The 18,037-nt window shown below is 37.9% G+C and overlaps 1 protein-coding gene across 4 annotated transcripts in view; it reads right to left on the reverse strand.

The window, feature by feature from the left end:
- SYNE1 (spectrin repeat containing nuclear envelope protein 1) overlaps positions 1-18,037 on the reverse strand; it is a 451,782-nt gene that overhangs the window by 60,119 nt on the left and 373,626 nt on the right. For all 4 annotated transcript variants that reach the window (XM_067011034.1, XM_067011031.1, XM_067011032.1 and 1 more), the window contains 4 exons: positions 16,590-16,715; positions 13,636-13,791; positions 3,936-4,094; positions 957-1,123 (listed from right to left, as the gene is read on the reverse strand). In XM_067011034.1, the coding sequence (XP_066867135.1) occupies positions 957-1,123; positions 3,936-4,094; positions 13,636-13,791; positions 16,590-16,715 (608 nt within the window). The remainder of the gene's footprint in view (positions 1-956; positions 1,124-3,935; positions 4,095-13,635; positions 13,792-16,589; positions 16,716-18,037) is intronic.

Raw genomic sequence — 18,037 nt, forward strand, 5'->3', positions numbered from 1 at the left:
GTAACATTCCAACTCTCCCAACTGCCATAAAGAAGACTATCCGTTCAAATATTCAAGTATTCATTCATACATTCATTCAAATATTTATTGAGCCCCAACTGCATTCAGGTACTGTTCTTGGTGCTTGTGATATACAGTGAATAGAATGGACTAAGATGCCTGCCCTCATGGAGGCTACATTCCAACAAGAAGCAAAGTTCACCTCAAATAAAGCATCTACCTAGCCCTTCCCTTTAAAAAATAACCCTTACGTCAAATAACACAGTGCTTGATTCAATCATATCAGATTTCTATATTGCTAGTAAAGATCCTTAGATACTTTTTCTTTTTGACTTTTATCCCTTTTCGCTCACCCTGCCCTTCCGCAACAGAAACCGAATGTAACATTCCTCTCAGTTACGAGGTAGACACTTACAGTTATCACTGGAGCTAAGTACAAAATTACAGTAACGCAGCAGATTATTTTTACGTCTAAGCAGAATGGCAATAATTAGATTTATTCCCACACCTTGCTGATCAAAAAGACAGTAGGAATGTGATTATATAAATATATATGCATATATTAATTAAATATACTATATTTCTATAATTAGATATATATATTTTTTGCCACTTCAGACAAACACACCCTCCACAGATACTGGTCAGCAGTTTCACTTTCCTCCTGATAGGAAGTTGAGTAGTATGAAGCCCCAGAATAAAGAATTTTCTCTTGGGAATGGATTTTGTTTGGATATGACTTTCCCTCTTTCAGTTAAATGCAAACACCACTGAATTTATGAAATAAGAAGGAGAATTTTAAAGTTAACGAACGTGACATTTATGAGACAAGCATGAACTAAAGTGGTGGGATAAAGAACACAGAGATTTATTGGACGGTCTTTAGCTGAAATGGAAGGCGGCCCGAATGCTTTGAGATTCTGCACGTGTGTCCTGTTGACTGAGGTCCCTTTTACCTGGCTGCCATGAGGTCCAGGAGGTGCTGCCATCGGTCATTGATCTTCCCGAGCTTGTATTCAATCTCAGATGCTTTGCTCTCATGGCTGGCTCGGGCAAGTCGTTCTCCCATTTGCTGGAGCTGTATTTTGTTCTCTTGGGCAATAGCAATTTCCTCTTGATAATCCTGTGTAATAAATGGCGATCACAGAGGTCAGAAAGCATACTCTTGATGCACTCAGTCTGGCTCTACTAGAAACATGATAATTACAGTTTTCTACTGCTTGGAAATAGTTCGGGCATAAGGAACACTGTGTGAATATGAGTCCCAGTACACGAGAATTAGTGGTACCTGTTACTTTCAGTATGTGGGCAAAGTCCAGATCGAATTTTTATATAGGTGCTCTTAAAGGAAATGGGGGTGCTTTCCATTTACTGAAAATGGGCATTAAAAAAAGCAATAAAAGTATATACATAGAAACAAAAGACAAAACTTGGAGGATTTCAATGCTGGGAAGTTATACCTTGTTGCTGTAATCACCAACCACATGTTATATTTCGAATCGATCCTCATACAAAGAGCTGACAAGATGCTAATAAGATGTGTGACTGTGTATATGTAAATGTATATGTCAACTGTTACTTGTGCAGAATGATTTAAAAGACTACTTTCATTTCAAAGAGCTGTCCTCTCTACAGCGCCAACATTTTACAGCACATAAATCGTTGGCAAATTAACTCTCAAGAACAATAACCATTGGTCTTAGAGGATCAATGGGTCTCAAACCTTCCTCATCTATCCAGTTTCTGTAGTAGCTCCTCTTAAAGATTGTTTTAGGTGAGAAGGACAGGCTCTCAATGTGGTCTACAGTAACAGAAAGGCTACTGAACAGTATGATTTAAGTGATGATGAAAGGACATCTCCCCTTGACCCCTACCTGTCCCCCCAACCTCCCCCCAGCCTGTGGACCAATTGATCCTCTTACTTTCTTGTCATAGTGACAGCATCCAAACTTTAGAATCACGTTTTTCATTTCTGGCTTAAGCTCCTGGTAGGCAGCAAATATTTTCTCGGCAAAATAATATACCAAGACAGATATTATAGGAATATGGATATCTTCACCTTCTATTGCTCTCAAGTTACCTTGGTAACAGGGATACCCTCTCAAATCAGTTATCTAAGTAAAAAGGGCCCCAAAGAATGGATGCAGCCGGTGAAATTTTATTCTACTGCAGTTGTGAGTGCTTCCTCAGGCCCAGCACCTCCACCTACTCTCCTTTCTATGTTACTTCAAGCCCATGGGAGTCAAAGACCAATATACCAGATGCATTTCTTAATAGTTATAATGTGTTATTACAAATTTGAGATGATATTACTGAGAAATGTTTATCTCAAAGGAATTATGCCAAGCTTAAAATAGTATTTATAGTAAAATAATACTCTTAGGTTGTCTTTTAAAGTACAATGTTGAGTGTTAATGCCGGTAGGTACCCATACCACGGTTACAGTCTGTTTATTAATTTCTTTTTTCTAAGTTGTCAAAATTACCAAGCCTCCATGTTATTTTTTTTTTTTTTACAAAAGAGATGCCACGTGGGGTAAGCTCATAAAGACTTTATTTTAAAGTCCATAACATTATATATATAGAATGGTATAGTGGATATTTAAAAAATTATTACAAATGTTACCAAATAGTATAACAAAATTATCTGTGTGTCAAGCCCCCAAAATATGCATCTTAAATTTCATGATAAAATCAATCAGAGTATAAAGACATTTAATTAAAATTTATTCTGTAGCAAACTTCACTATAATACCTATTATACATTAATCATGTCTGTTAGAACATTATCTGACCCCCAGAAACCAGCAAAGGGCAGAGCTTTTAGCAGATGCTGAAATGAAATCTGTATCCTCTCAGCCCACATTTTAAAGGTTTACAATAACAAATATACAAATGCTGATGCTTAGAACTTGCAATTTTAAGTAAACCTATAGAGTTATTCGTATCACATACTGGCTCTGGAGTTTTTGTTTTTTGTGTATATGCCCAAGCACATACATGAGAGAAAAATAAACTCCAAAGCCAAGATGTAATATTAATAACTTTGTAGGTAAAGATATTTTTCCTAATAATTATTTATATTTCCTTTCATAATGAATGAAGCTATAATTCATTTATTCAGTAAGTAATGACTGAGTACTTATGAAAAGTCAGGCATTGCTCTGGTTGCAGGAGATACAGCAATGAACAGAACAGACAAAGTCCCTGTTTCCGTGAGGCTTACAGTCCAGTGGGGCTTCACTGTAGACAGATAATAAACAAGTAAATCGGGAAAATGCATTGTGCTTCAGATGGTGATAGGTACTTAGAAGAGATATAAAATTTAAATGATTAGTTGTTCAAAAACAGTGTGGAAACACTGCTGAAACCATCAAAAACATTTTTAAATGCTAGTAAATTTGACCAGTCCTGTATAGACATGAAAAACGATCTAGATCCATTGGAGCATATAGTTTAATAATCATACATAACTTGAAATTAATATGAAGCTAAAATTCTCAGGAAAGTCCTCATTCCTGTAACTGTCTATAAATCATGACTTACAGAGAAAATGTCAGTTTAATTGATCCTAGGAATTTTTTCTTTTAGTTCCTCTCTGGTGATTTTACCTCTTTAAAAACAAACAATAAATCAACTATACTTCAATTAAAAACAAAGACAACCAACACACATAAATCATTCCTGCTGAACAGGTAGATAAAATCTAAAAATACTGAACATTATCTCTCAGCAGATAATCTATTTCATGGCGAATTGAAAATATTCTATATATTTTGTGTGTATAGGAGGTCTTTTCAGTCAAGTTTATTTTATATTAAAAAGATAAAATGTTTATAATAGAGTGCTCCTTTCTCAGGAAAGTAACTAGGAGTAAGGCCATCTTCTGTACCCATTAAAAGAGCATCTAAGCACATGTAGCCACACATCCCATACCTTCCTGAGCTTCTCAATCATTTCTTCAATGAGAATGTCTCCATTCTGAGAAATTTTGCTTTCCATCTGAGTCAACCATTCGCAAAGCTCCTTGTTCTTTTCACTGAAGACGGCCCATTCATTCAGTCGCTCACTTACTTGCTGCTGCCTTAAGGAGAGCTGGAAAGTTTAAAATGGGAGAAAATGCAAAAGGATAATCAGAGTGGAACTCATACCCTGAGGAAAAGGGCAAATAAACTCTGTTGGTGGACTAAGATGAGCAGTATTTGTGCATCTCTTTAGGCCACTGTTCCCTGAGGCCCAGTCCCAGAGGCTCTGCTCTAGCCTAGCGAGTTTCACAAGTGGGAGACACTGAATCCGCTACTTCCCTCCCGAAGAGCCACATGCACATTCACTTATTAAAGGTTCTGAACGATCTAGCTTCTCGGGACTTCCCTGGTGGTGCAGTGGTTAAGAATCCACCTGCCAGTGCAGGGGACATGGCTTCGAACCCTGGTCCTGGAAGATCTCACATGCCATGGAGCAACTGAGCCCACGTACCACAACTACTGAAGCCCACGTGCCTAGAGCCCGTGAGCCACAACTACTGAGCCCACGAGCCACAACTACTGAAGCCCATGCACCTAGAGCCTGTGAGCCACAACTACTGAGCCCGTGAGCCACAACTACTGAAGTCCACGCTCCTAGAGACCATGCTCTGCAACAAGAAAATCCACTGCAATGAGAAGCCCGTGCACCACAAGGAAGAGTAGCCCCTGCTCTCTCCAACTAGAGGAAGCCCGCATGCAGCAAAGAAGACCCAACACAGCCAAAAATAAATAAATAAATAAATATTTTTAAAAAAATCTAGCTTCTCACTACAGTTGGTTCTGTGCAGCTATGATACAGGATCATGGAATGTACTTTTACTAAAAAGAAAATAAATAGGAAAGAAAAGAAGGAATAAGAAGAGGAGGGAGGTAAAGGGCAGAAAAAAAGAAAAGAAGGAAAGAAATACAAAAGAAGGAAGGAAAAGGGAAAAAGGAAAGAAAAAAAATGAAAGAAAAATAGGGAAGGAGGGAAGAATTAATTGAGTGTCAGGTGTCAGGAGAGAATGGAGTGTCAGTGGAAGAGGCACTATCCCTGATCAGCTCTATCCTGATCCCTTTACTTTGAGCAAGTTCTTTTATTTCCCTGCCTGTTTTCTATTTTGATTTTTGTATCTTTGTTTCTTTTCTTATCCCTGTAACAGCTTTGCTGAGATGTAGTCTCCACACCATTTCCTGTTTAAAGTGTGTGACTCAGCTGTTTTCAGCATATTCACAGTTTCAAAGCCACCACCATCATCAGTGCTATAACATGTTCATCAATATAAAAAAACCCCAAAAGCCCCTATACCCATCAGTACTCACACCTTTGCCTACCCCTGCACCCTCCTCCCAACCTTAACCTACTCTCTATCTCTGTGGATTTGTCTATTCTGGACATTTCACATAAATGGAATCATTCGATGTGTTATCTTTTGTGATGGGCTCCTTTCACTTAGCATAATGTTTTTAAGGTTCATCCATGCTGGAGCATGCATCAGTACTTCATTCCTTTTTATTGCTGAACATATGTTTCCATATAGATATACCACATTTTATTTATCAATTCATCTATTGATGGACATTTGAGTTGTGTCCACTTTTTAGCTATTATGAATAATGCTGCTATGAACATTTGAGTACAAGTGTTTGTGTGGACGTATGTTTCATTTCTCTTGGGGCATATACCCAGGAGTAGACTTGCTGGCTTATATGGCAACACTACAGATTGTTTTGTAAAGTGCCTGTGACATTTTACATTCCCACCAGTAGTAGGGTTCCAATTTCTCCACATCCTCACCAACACCTGCTATTATCTGTCTTTTGGATTGCAGTCATCCTACTGGATATAAAGTGCTATCTCATTGTGGTTTTGATTTGCATTTCCCTGATGGCTAATGATGTTGAGAATCTTTTCATATTCTTGGCCATTTGTATGTCTTCTTTGGAGAACTATCTGGTCAAATTTCTTGCCCATTTCTTAATTGGATAGTTTATTACTATTGAATTTTAATAGTTCTTTATACAATATAGATACAATACGCCTGTTTTCTTATCTCTAGGTCTAAAATGCTCCTTTCCAGAATTCTAAAACTTTCTGACGTCATAATACTCTTGTCTTTGCAGTGCTGGTTGAGATACTAAGGAATGTTTCTAGTTGAGCTAAACTGCACGTTAGCAAAATAAAATGCGATTTGAGTGGTAAGAAGATGATCCACTTTTGCAGACATTCTAAACAGTCATGTTGATAATGCTAGACATTCTGCCATTCATCCCACCACATTAAACACCTACCTTTCAATTTGCCTTTTTCCGGCAATACTTTATTATGAAAAACATCAGACATACAGAAAAGTTGAAGGAACTGTATGGTAAACAGCTATGATATATTCCCTAGACTCTAAAATTGTTAACATTTTGCTACATTTTGCTTTAACACATATATTCCTTTATCCATGGATCTATTTTACTCTTCAATGCCTTTTGAATGTATTTCCTTTTTTTAAATGAAAATGAAAGTATTTCTAAGGTGTTATACACTTCCTAGTTAGCAATTCTGCCTAGGGTTGGCTCTGTTAATGATTAGGTAAATAATATTCAAGGTCCCTCACAGCCCCAAATGTCTGTGATTCTACATCCTAGAAAAGAGTGGGACTTAATCACATGAAAAAGAATAAAATACCTAGGAATAAACCTACCTAAGGAGGCAAAAGACCTATACTCTGAAAACTATAAGATGCTGATGAAAGAAATTGAAGACTACACAAACAGATGAAAAGAAATACCATGGTCTTGGATTGGAAGAATCTATATTGTTAAAATGACCATACTACCCAAGGCAATCTACAGATTCAATGCAATCTCTATCAAATTACCAATGGCATTTTTCAGAGAACTAGAATAAAATAATTTTTAATGTGTATGGAAACTCAAAAGGCTCTGAATAGCCAAAGCAATCTTGAAAAAGAAAAATGGAGCTGGAGGAATCAGGATCCCTGACTTCAGACTATACTACAAAGCCACAGTAACCAAAAGAGTATGGTACTAGCACAAAAAAACAGACACATAGATAAATGAAATAGGATAGAAAGCCCAGAAATAAACCCATGCACCTATGGCCAATTAATCTGCAACAAAGAAGGCAATAATATATAACGGAGAAAAGACAGTCTCTTCAATAAATGATGCTGGGAAAACTGGACAGCTACATGTAAAAGAATGAAATTAGAACATTCTCTAACACCATACACAAAATTAAACTCAAAATGGATTAAAGACTTAAAGATAAGACTGAATACTAAAAAACACCTAGAGGATAACACAGGCAGAACACTTTTTGACATAAATCACAGCACTATCTTTTTGGATCCATATCCTGGAGTAACGGAAATAAAAACAAAAATAAACAGGTGGGACCTAATTAAACTTAAAAGCTTTTTGCACAGCAAAGGAAACCAAAAACAAAATGAAAAGACAACCTACAGAATGGGAGAAAATATGTGCAAATGATGCGACCGACAAGGGATTAGTTTCCAAAATATACAACTAGTTCATACAGCTCAATATGAAACAAACAAACAACCCAATCAAAAAATGGGCAGAAGATCTAAATAGACATTTCTCCAAAGAAGACATACAGATGGCTAACAGTCAATGAAAGAATGCTCAACATCACTAATTATTAGAGAAAGGCAAATCAAAGCTACAATGAGGTATCACCTGACACCGGTCAGAATGGCCATCATCAAAAAGTCTATAAATAATAAGTGCTTGAGAGGGCGTAGAGAAAAAGGAACCCTCCTACACTGTTGGTGGGAATGTAAATTGGTGCAGCCACTATGGAGAACAGTACGGAGGTTCCTTAAAAAACTAAAAATGGAGTTACTATATGATCCTGCAACCCCACTCCTGGGCATATATCTGGAGAAACCTCTAATTTGAAAAGATAAATGCACCCCTATGTTCATAGCAGCACTATTTACAATAGCTAAGACATGGAAGCAACCTAAGTGTCCATCAACAGATGAATGAATAAAGAAGATGTGGTGTGTGTATATATATATATATATATATATATATATATATATATACACACACACATACACACACACACATACACGCACACACAATGGAATATTACTCAGCCATAAAAAATAAGGAAATAATGCCATCTGCAGCAACACAGATGGATCTAGAGATGATCATATTAAGTGAAGTCAGACAGAGAAAGACAAATATCATATGATATCACTTATATGTGGAATCTGAAAAAATGATACAAATGAACTTACTTACAAAACAGAAATAGACTCACAGACAGAAAACAAACTTATGGTTACCAAAGGGGACAGCGCGCGGGGGAGGGGGGGATAAATTAGGATGTTGGGATTAACATATACACACTACTATATATAAAATAGATAACCAACAAGGACCTACTATATAGCACACAGAACTATAATCAATATCTTGTAATAACCAATAATGGAAAAGAACCTCAAAAAGAATACATATATATTCTGAATCACTTTGCTGTACATCTGAAACTAACACAACATTGTAAATTAACCATACTTCCATTTAAAAAATGGTTAAAAAAAATACTGAAGAAGTTCTCTCAAAAAAAAAAAATTAAAATGTTGGGAGTTAGACTATGAGCCCAGGATACCTATACCAGGGCCAAGCTTAGTGAGCTGCCTAGATGGCGAACCCCATAACCTGCCATAATTTTTGAAATGCCACCATTAGAAATTCACTCTTTTGAGTTAATATGATCTTTTAAAATAAAAATTTCTCTGGGTAGAGTGACACTGATTAATCCATTAAATATTTCCCCATTAGTATAATTCAGTTTACCATGAAATTTTCTTTGAGGCAGAAAAATACAGAACAACAGTGCATTTACTTGGTGGTGAGTATTGATAGGAATGAGGAAAAACCAAGAAAACAAGATTAAAAGTTTTGGTGACAAATTTCACCTACGTTAAGCTCTACCAAGACAGCACTGAAGAGCACAGTCCGTCCAGCACCATTTTCCTCTCAATCTCTGACAGCAGAGTGTCATCTGACCTGCTAAGATTTTGAACATTCTCGTGGATATGACTTTCCTTTTCATTCACAGAGCAGCAGAGTCAGGCTGGTATTAAAATTCTGCTTCGATTGATGTCCAAGCTGAAACTATAGTTTCATAGTTGAAACTGCCTGAAGCAACTGTTTTCCATGCAAAGGTTAGAAATCCCTGCCTTTCAGACCTTCAGACGAACAAGTCTTGCTATGTGCATTGCCTCTCTGCCTCTTCTCCCAAATCTTGGCCATCAGCAAGAATAAATTCTAGGGCTTTTCTCAACAACATCTGCAGGGAAGATGACTACATAACAGAAAAATATTATTACTTTGAGGGGTAAGTATTACTCTGATTTCAGAGACAGGAATAGAGGAGGTCAGATAAATTTGAGGCATTTGCTTATATCGTTACAAAATCGAACCAGCAAAGGGATTCCCTGGCAGTCCAGTGGTTAGACTGGCGAGACTCCACGCTTTCACTGACGAGGGCTGGGGTTCAATCCCTGGTTGGGGAACTAAGATCCTGCAAGCTGCACGGCATGTCCAAAAAAACAGAAACAAAAAAAGGACCAGCACCAGCAAAGCTTGAATCTTTGATACAGGTTGCAATATGACATTATGATCAAATATCCAGAGGCAGATGAGGTTCAAAAACAATCTCCATCACTTACTAATGATATGACCAGGGCAAGGTTACTCATCTTTCTTAAGCTTTACTTTTGTCATTTGTAAATTAATCTTTCATTTGTTCCAAAATTCATTAAACAAATGTTTATGCTTTGCAGTAAACATGTGTCTACTGTGTGTCATGCACTGTCTTATGCACTGGAATACCGTAAGCTCATAATAGAATATATTCTTCCAACAAGAAAATAATTTTAGAAAGTGACCAGTATATCCTAAAGACTTAACAGAGGTTCAGTCTACTTAACTATATATGACAACAGGGCATCATTTGAGTTTTTAATATTCTTTTCCCCTGACACTCATGTATTCAAAAAGCAGCTTAAATATATATTTCTAGTCTTTCTCACATACCATGCAAGTGTTGCTTTCATTTCATTTGCTTATGTAGAGCAACAGTTGAAAGAAGAAACAGGTAGGCCACAAGCTCTGGTTACAAACTGGTGCCCAAAGCTTTTCAAAAATTTAAATTAATAATGGGGGACCGAATTTTCCTTTCGGTTTGTAAAACTAATATTTAGGCTGTACGATAAGTGAACTTCATCATCACTGTCTTTGAGTTCAGTGGAAACCCTTAAATTACTTATCAGTTTAGCACATATTTACGTTTTCTCAAGGGTATAAACACGCTGCACTGCCAACAGCTGACAAACACCAGCTAAAACCTCCAGAGCGTGAGGCAGCTGAACAGGAAACACATCCTCTTCTGCTTCAAATATTTTTACCATGACAATTTGAAAGAACACTGAGCAATTACAATGATGATATATTTATATCTCAACTGGAATTACACACAGCTCTACAAACCAAAACAGGAATAAAAGCAAATACAAGCCACGGCTGTACACAGGCACAACAAACCATTTGGTGAGTCTATTTGAAGACAGGATGCTTTCCTCCATTACCTCTACTCTGTGATGCTTATGTACAGCGCGGCCTCCTCCTCCTTGCCTGCAGCCCCAATCAATTCGGACCTCTGACCGATTGCTTCTATTGGAATATGAACACACGACTTGGTCTTTAACAGAGGGATTATGCCATGTTTCTCTGAAGTTTTTAACTTTTAAAATGAGACATAGGCACAAGCTCATTTCCTTTTGTGGTTTCATACTTGACAGAAGTTCTCCGGAAACACTAACTCAAGAAGTAGTTAACTGGTCTGTATTTCTCCTTGCAGTTATAGCCTGACACCTTTGGTATGAATACACAAGACTAAGCTCTCAACTGGTTTAAATAATGCTGTTTAGACTGAAGTAATGTGAGACAAGTATGCTTTAGCTTCATGCCTTAACACACTCAATATAGAAAGTTTCTAGAAACATTATGTTTCTGCTTCCTCTTTTTTTTTTTTACTTGTCTAGTCTACTCACAGGTGCAAGGTATTAATCTCTTTACAGCATGTTATATGATGAACAGGAGCTTTCAAAATGTATTTCTAAACAGACTGCTGCCTAGATATGTTTAAGTCTGGTAAGCAGTTTTACAACATACAAACTTTATTTTTCTTTTCTCCTTTTCTAGCTTTAGTGAGATATAAGTGATGTATAACACTGTGTAAGTTTAAGATGTACAACATGATGATTTGATATTCATATATATTGTGAAATGATTACCACAAGGTTAATTAACAACTCGATCACCTCACATAATTACCATTATATGTTGTGTGGTGAGAACATTTAAGACCTACTCTCTTAGCAACTTTGCTGTACATTAGATCCCTGGAACTTAGTCATCTTGTAACTGGAAGTCTGTATCCTCTGTACCTGGTGGCATTCTTACATAGTACCAGTTTCCCTAAATCAAAAAGTATTACAAAATTATAATCTTCTTACCCTCCTAACTATTCAGAAACCTTGTCATTATTTGACATTTAGAGGAACATAAGATATAAAATAATATCCTAAAGTCTTGTCTTAATAATCAACAGTAGAAACACTCAGATGTTTTAGGCACTGGAGATGCAAAGAAAGGGTCTGTCCTCAAGGGCTTCATGGTCTTGAGCTCAAGTCGCAGGCATTAAAAAAGAAGAAGAAAGAAGAAGGAGGAGGAGGAGGAGGAGGAGAAGGAGAAAAGGGAGGAGGAGGAGGGGAAGAGGAAGAGGAAGAAGAGGAAGGAGAAGGAGGAGACGAAACAAGGAGTGAAGCACTGTCACATGATGGCATAGACCAAAAGGGAAATGGGCGTTCAGAGGAACAGAGGTCTGAGTATTTCAGACAGTGGCATACAAGAATACTGGAATTCAACAGAAGAGGACAGGTTAGAAAATCAGAAAGGAAGGAATAGTCTAGGCAGGAAGTCTAGACAGGAAATGGCCTGAGCAAGGTCTTGCCATAGAGAAGTTCATGGTAGGTTTGGGAAGGAGATGGAAGCCAATATCTAAAGTGTTATCTCTCTGAAAGCTCTACAGACATCAATTAGCTAGAGAAATGGATCTAGTCTAATTCATTTCACATAATATGTTTAAAAGTACTGAGTCAGCAAGTAGTGCTAGACTTTTCCCAATTTTAAGAAGAACAGATGAATAAAGCTCACAAGGGTAACTGAACACTGCTGTGGGCATTTTCCAATATCTGCACCCACCAAATAGCTTTCATTTATATATGTTATGATAAAATCTTTACATAAAAAAGTATACACTGATTTACTGGATAGTATTGATTTTGGATTGAAGAACTCAGAAAAGAACAAAGTGTGATGAACATCATCACACTCCATGTAAGTTTCTCACTGTGTTCACTGAGAATATAGAAGTCTGGGGAAAGTGGCTAAATTAATTTTGAATGCAAGTCATTAACATATTTATGAAAATCATCTCTTACAATTATTTTTTTTAAAAGCGCGCACACACACACACACACGGAACTGTTCACACATTTACCAAGTGTGCTCCAGACTTTTTCTCTAGTTCATCCTTCCAACACCTGCTTTTCCCCAGCCAGGTCCTCTCTCTGTTCTATTCCTGTGCCTTTTTCAAGCGGCAACCTTGTCTAACACATCCGCTTTCTCCCTCTACACCAAGCTGTCTCTTCCACTCTGATCTCAGCACTCGATTCAAGATTTATCCAGTTCAACAAGCATTTCCTTTCTTCTCTGCAATCCACACTGCCCTTAGTTTGTAGGGACATCTACTGTAGCTTGTGAAATTCACAATAATTAACGTGGATGATTCACTTAACAAATATGCATCATAAACTATTTTGTGCCAGGCAAGGCAATTGAGGTACAGGAAGGAACATGACAGCAGAAACACAGTTCCTGCTTCCTGGAGGGTATGATCTCAAGGCTATGAGTCGGAGCTATTCTTCACTTGCGGGCTTATCTGTTATTCCTCTTTGCCTCACATGTCCTCTCCTTGCTACTCCAGCAATCTTTCCCTATCATTTCCAAATCAAAACCCAATCTGGGATCTCTTTTAAGGTACTGTGCTCACAGAACGTACTTACTAAATAAATAAAGTATGGCTAAAAAGGCCATACACCCATGAATTATGAAGAAACAACTATGGTAGCTCAACAGCAATAATAAATGTTAAATGTACAAAACCACTCACAGCATTAGCTACGACTGCAAATAAAACCTTGTTTTTTCACATTTAAAGTAGGAAAGAGACCACCAATATCTACCTAGCAAAACCACATCTATGAACCACAAAACTCTATTTCCTCTTTAAAATATTTTGACAGCCAGTAAAAGAAAGGGCAAGAGAATCCAGTTTGGAGGCATTTAAAATACAGTGTTAAGATATAATTGTCTTAATCTGAAGGATTCTTATAATAAGAACAGCATCTTCCTCTATACAAATGTGGACATAGCCACAGACATTCCAAATCATCTTCCAGTTCTCTGCCTTTCTGAGCAGATGCTGAGTCCAGAGTTTGTCTCACCTGGTGGCATAGTTCTTCCCACTGCCTTTGCAGAAGCTCCATGCGTTCGTTAAGGATGGAGATATCATCTGCACTGATGTAGGCACAGACAGCATCCTTCAGCACCGTCAGCCGTGCCAAGTCATCTGTCCAGCTCCCAACTGCATTTTCCAATTCCTAGATTTAAAAAAAAGCACAAAACTTGAATACCCAGGGGCATCTATCATCAACAGTTTCTGAAGTGTATTCGGAATCCCCTCTTGATGTCATTACATTTCCATCCCATTCTATTTGAACATCCAACTTGGTAGCTACTTTGCTTCCTACATAATCTGATAATTTGCTAAGTTCTTCTTATGTAATACCAGGTTGCTTGCAGAATCTTTCCTAATGGGAAATGGAAATCTATTTCCCATTTCATTGATCTTTTCTGATCGTCTTTTCTAGTTCAAGTTTCATCACTGCACTGATCTTCCTTACTTTTAAACCAACATTACCTTTGTCCCAAGTGACTGATCATGTTAATGAAATATTAAAAAAAAAAACCCCAAACTACTAGATTTAACTTTCATGTTCAAAGACCATCAGTTGCTACATTCTGTGACACAGATTTCCAATGTAGTAGCTGAAAGGATCAGTTGCTGTTATTACTCAATTTAAAATAATGGACTGAATATGTTTTCTGCAGGAGAAGAGATTTCTTTAAGTTACTGGAAAAAATATGTATTTTCTCCTTTTGGGGAATGATTTAAGGAAAAAAATCCAATATTTGAATGAGTTGACAATAGTTTTTGCAATGCTTTGAACAGATGACTAGTTTTGTTTGTTTGTTTGATTTTTGCGGTACGCGGGCCTCTCACCACTCTGGCCCCTCCCGTTGAGGAGCAAAGGCTCCAGATGCGCAGGCTCAGCGGCCACGGCTCACGGGCCCAGCTGCTCCGCGGCATGTGGGATCTTCCCGGACCGGAGCACGAACCCGTGTCCCCTGCATCGGCAGGCGGACTCTCAACCACTGCGCCATCAGGGAAGCCCCAGATGACTCGTTTTACAATTTGTACAGCTCTTGCTTTTTGCCAGCTGTTGATGTTTTTAGATTCCAGCTAACTTTGTACATGAATAGAGTATTTCGCATGGCTTTTTCCCTCACTTTTTGTCTCTTCATACAGGAGACAAGTTTCCAAAGGCAAAGGCAATTAGTGGTACTGTCGGAGGCTAACTTCTCAGGCAATTTAAGCAAACTAGGTTATAGCCTGAATTTTCTAGGTAATTGCTCTGTTTTGCTGCTAAGGTGGTTTGCGGAAGAGTAGCAGAGAGCTGGCCCCAAATGCATCCTTCTAATCTCCAAACTTAATAGCAGGCGTGTTTGTAACTGTTGTGTATTTTGGGAAATGAGGTCCCATGGTAACAGTATTTGGCTGAAAGACCAAACTATCCGGGTGTATTAAATATGCAGCATTTCTGCTTATATCCGTAGACATATTACATTGTCATATCAATGTAAAGATTTTCCTCTTTTTATACCAATTTTCAACTCCCACCCCCCCAACTCAAACATCAGATTTGGTGTATGGGTTAAAAGAGAAACACCGCCTTCAGAAACCAACTGTTTCATACTCACAGACTCTATTTTAGATGAATCTGTGTGGTAAAAATATAGCCTTTGGGTTCAGGAAGCCCTGATATTTACTGAGTTTGAAAAGTTACTGAACTTCTAGCTGCCTCACTTTTCACATCTGTAGAAGGGAAATAGCAGACCGTCCTCATGAGCTTGCGTTCATGCCAACTAAGATCACACTGGTTAGTCACTGGCATATAGGAGGAGCCCAGTAAATTCCCATTCTTGCTTGTTGAAAGTTTTCTTTAATCATCTGTCATAAATTCACAGGCGCAGACTTAAAACAAATTCTTTTTAATCTTTGCATACTACTGAATTTACACCTCAAGATAGTATTTCTCTCCCTTGCCATCCACGACATAGAGTATACTATCTTTTCAGTTTCCTAAATCTGCTTCTTTCAAATTTCAAAGATCATCCTTTCATTTTAATAGTAAAGAAAATTTCTTATATCCACCCTTTTCATGATTTCCAGACTTCTTTAAAAGTTAATCTTTCTTAAAGGCTTACAGCTTCTTAGCCAAAAAGAAGCAGAGAACTTCTGATCAAAATCCAAATCGTTTAAGTCTGTGTGAAGTTTTAAACAGAATTACTCCAGTGCAGTAATTTGCAAATGACTTGGAGAACACGAGGACATGTCATTTGGGGGCAAAAAGCATTTTTAAGGGTAGTTGTGATTTTGTCTGCAGAGAACTGCTATTCCGGCACTCCACTTGCTTACACAGGAGTGAATGGAGCAAACCCTACAGACACTAAATCATGTTGGTCTCAGTGAGCTCCCCATGCAGGGAGGGGTCTGTATTAGCTTCTGATTTGCTTCCAAGTGCCATTTGAAGTGTTGATCATAACTTTTAAATAGTTAGGGCCCTGAGTATCTGAAGGATTGTGTGTCTCCATGCAGTAACTGAAAGCAGCTACTTATAGTTCCTACTTTTCTTACAGGAAAGAGCCTGGAGGGCAGCATGTGTTTCTCCAAGGGCCATCGTCTGCAGAATTTCCAGGCTGCTGAGCCTCACTCTTCTTTCTGTGAACGAGACTCTTCTAGAATGACTCTCCAGTGTGGACACTTTAAAAAGATTGTCTTTATTGCTCTTAACCTAGTTTTTAAGTATCTTTTAATGTTGTGTTTTACATTTTCATTTACTTACTTAAGGTAATCCATAAACTAGTCTGTATTTTCATCGACTGCAATGAATCAACAGCCACGTTTCATCAGAGTTGTCTGCCCTAATGCAAAATACCAGAAACTTGCACCTACATGCAGACATTCATAGGCGCTTGACTGAATTACGCTTTCAAAGGCGTTATTACACTGGAGGCATAAGTAGTTGACCGTTAAAAGCTCAGTCCAGCGATTTACCTTGCCCCGCATCTGCTCTGCATGGAGCTCTTCGTGGTGATCTGGCAGAGGCTGGCAAAGCCTCTTTTTGAAGGTTCGTAGTTTCTCCAGAGAATCAGCTATTCCGTTCTCACATTTTTCCCAGTCCTATAATGGGAAGCAAAAGAAATTTCATGGATTTTTAAGGAACAGAAAGTTGGAAAACAAGAACTCTCTTCTCAATTCCCAGAGAAAGAACTAATGTTACACTGATGAATACTGTGAAAGTGTCCACACCCACGCTACGTGGGGGAGTGTGGGAAGAGCTGAGTTCTAAACTGGACGGTTCTCATTACCTGGGTGACTGCAAGCAGGTAGTGTACTACGTGTTGCTTATGAAAACTGAAATGATACAAACTCTCTATAATTGTATTAAAGGATTAAAGGAAACGATGGGTGTCAAGACACCAAGTACAAGACACCCAGAATATTATGGGTACTCAAAAATGTTACCTGAATCCAAACCTATCTGCAGAGGGAAGAGTATGAACACAGTAGTACTTTGCCTCTTTCCTAACCCCACCCATAATGACACTAATGTCTACACTATCTCAATGCACTATAAAGGATAGAAAAGAGGATATGAAATCTCTTTCAGGGTGAAAATACATATAGGTAAGAGAAGTGACATGAAATGTAAAAATACTATAACCCTGACTCTGATTCAATTCAATATATAAATAGTATGAGCCACTTAGATTTGAATTGTTACAGAAGTAGAAACATGTAACTCTAAAAAGCATGGCATTTGACTGGCTTTCTCTTGATAATACTGAAACATATGTAACAAAGGGCTAAATGCATAAAACATTAAAAAAAACCTATCCAAAGAAAAAAAGTAGAGGAAGAAAAATCATGCACAATTTTTAAAAGGTACACCTTATATGCCAGCTACTGATAAGTGTTCTGAAGGATAGAATGGTGGTGTGGAATGTGGAGATCCCTAGGTACTGACAAAAGAAAACGTACATGAGGTGCTTGTGTTTTGGAAGATTACACACCAAAGGTAACAAGAGTTCCCTCTGGGCAAGATACTAGGATTTGGGTGGTGGTGTAGGGGAAATTTCGTTTTTTACTCTCTATGCTTCAATTATTATCTACATTTTTTTCAGACACATGTATTTCTTATGTAATTAAAAAAGAAAAGAAAAAAATGGGAGGAACCATGATGGAGACTTTATACTTTACAGCACCCTATCTACAAATTAGCCCACATCTGGTGTCTCAGTGCCAATTAAATTCAACTAAACAAATCTCCTTCATTTTGTCCAATACCTCCCATTCCCAGCCTCCCCCTCCCCAGTAACCCTCCCCTCAACTTAAATTACTGAGCTCCAAAGAGAGACAACTTGAGTTGCTTTTAGTAGTCAGCCTGGAGCCAAATCCTGCTGCATTTCCCTTCACATTATCCCTTTCATTTCCCTATCATC

Source organism: Kogia breviceps, chromosome 13 (genome assembly GCF_026419965.1).
Source record: "Kogia breviceps isolate mKogBre1 chromosome 13, mKogBre1 haplotype 1, whole genome shotgun sequence".
In the NCBI taxonomy this organism is placed as follows: domain Eukaryota; kingdom Metazoa; phylum Chordata; class Mammalia; order Artiodactyla; family Physeteridae; genus Kogia; species Kogia breviceps.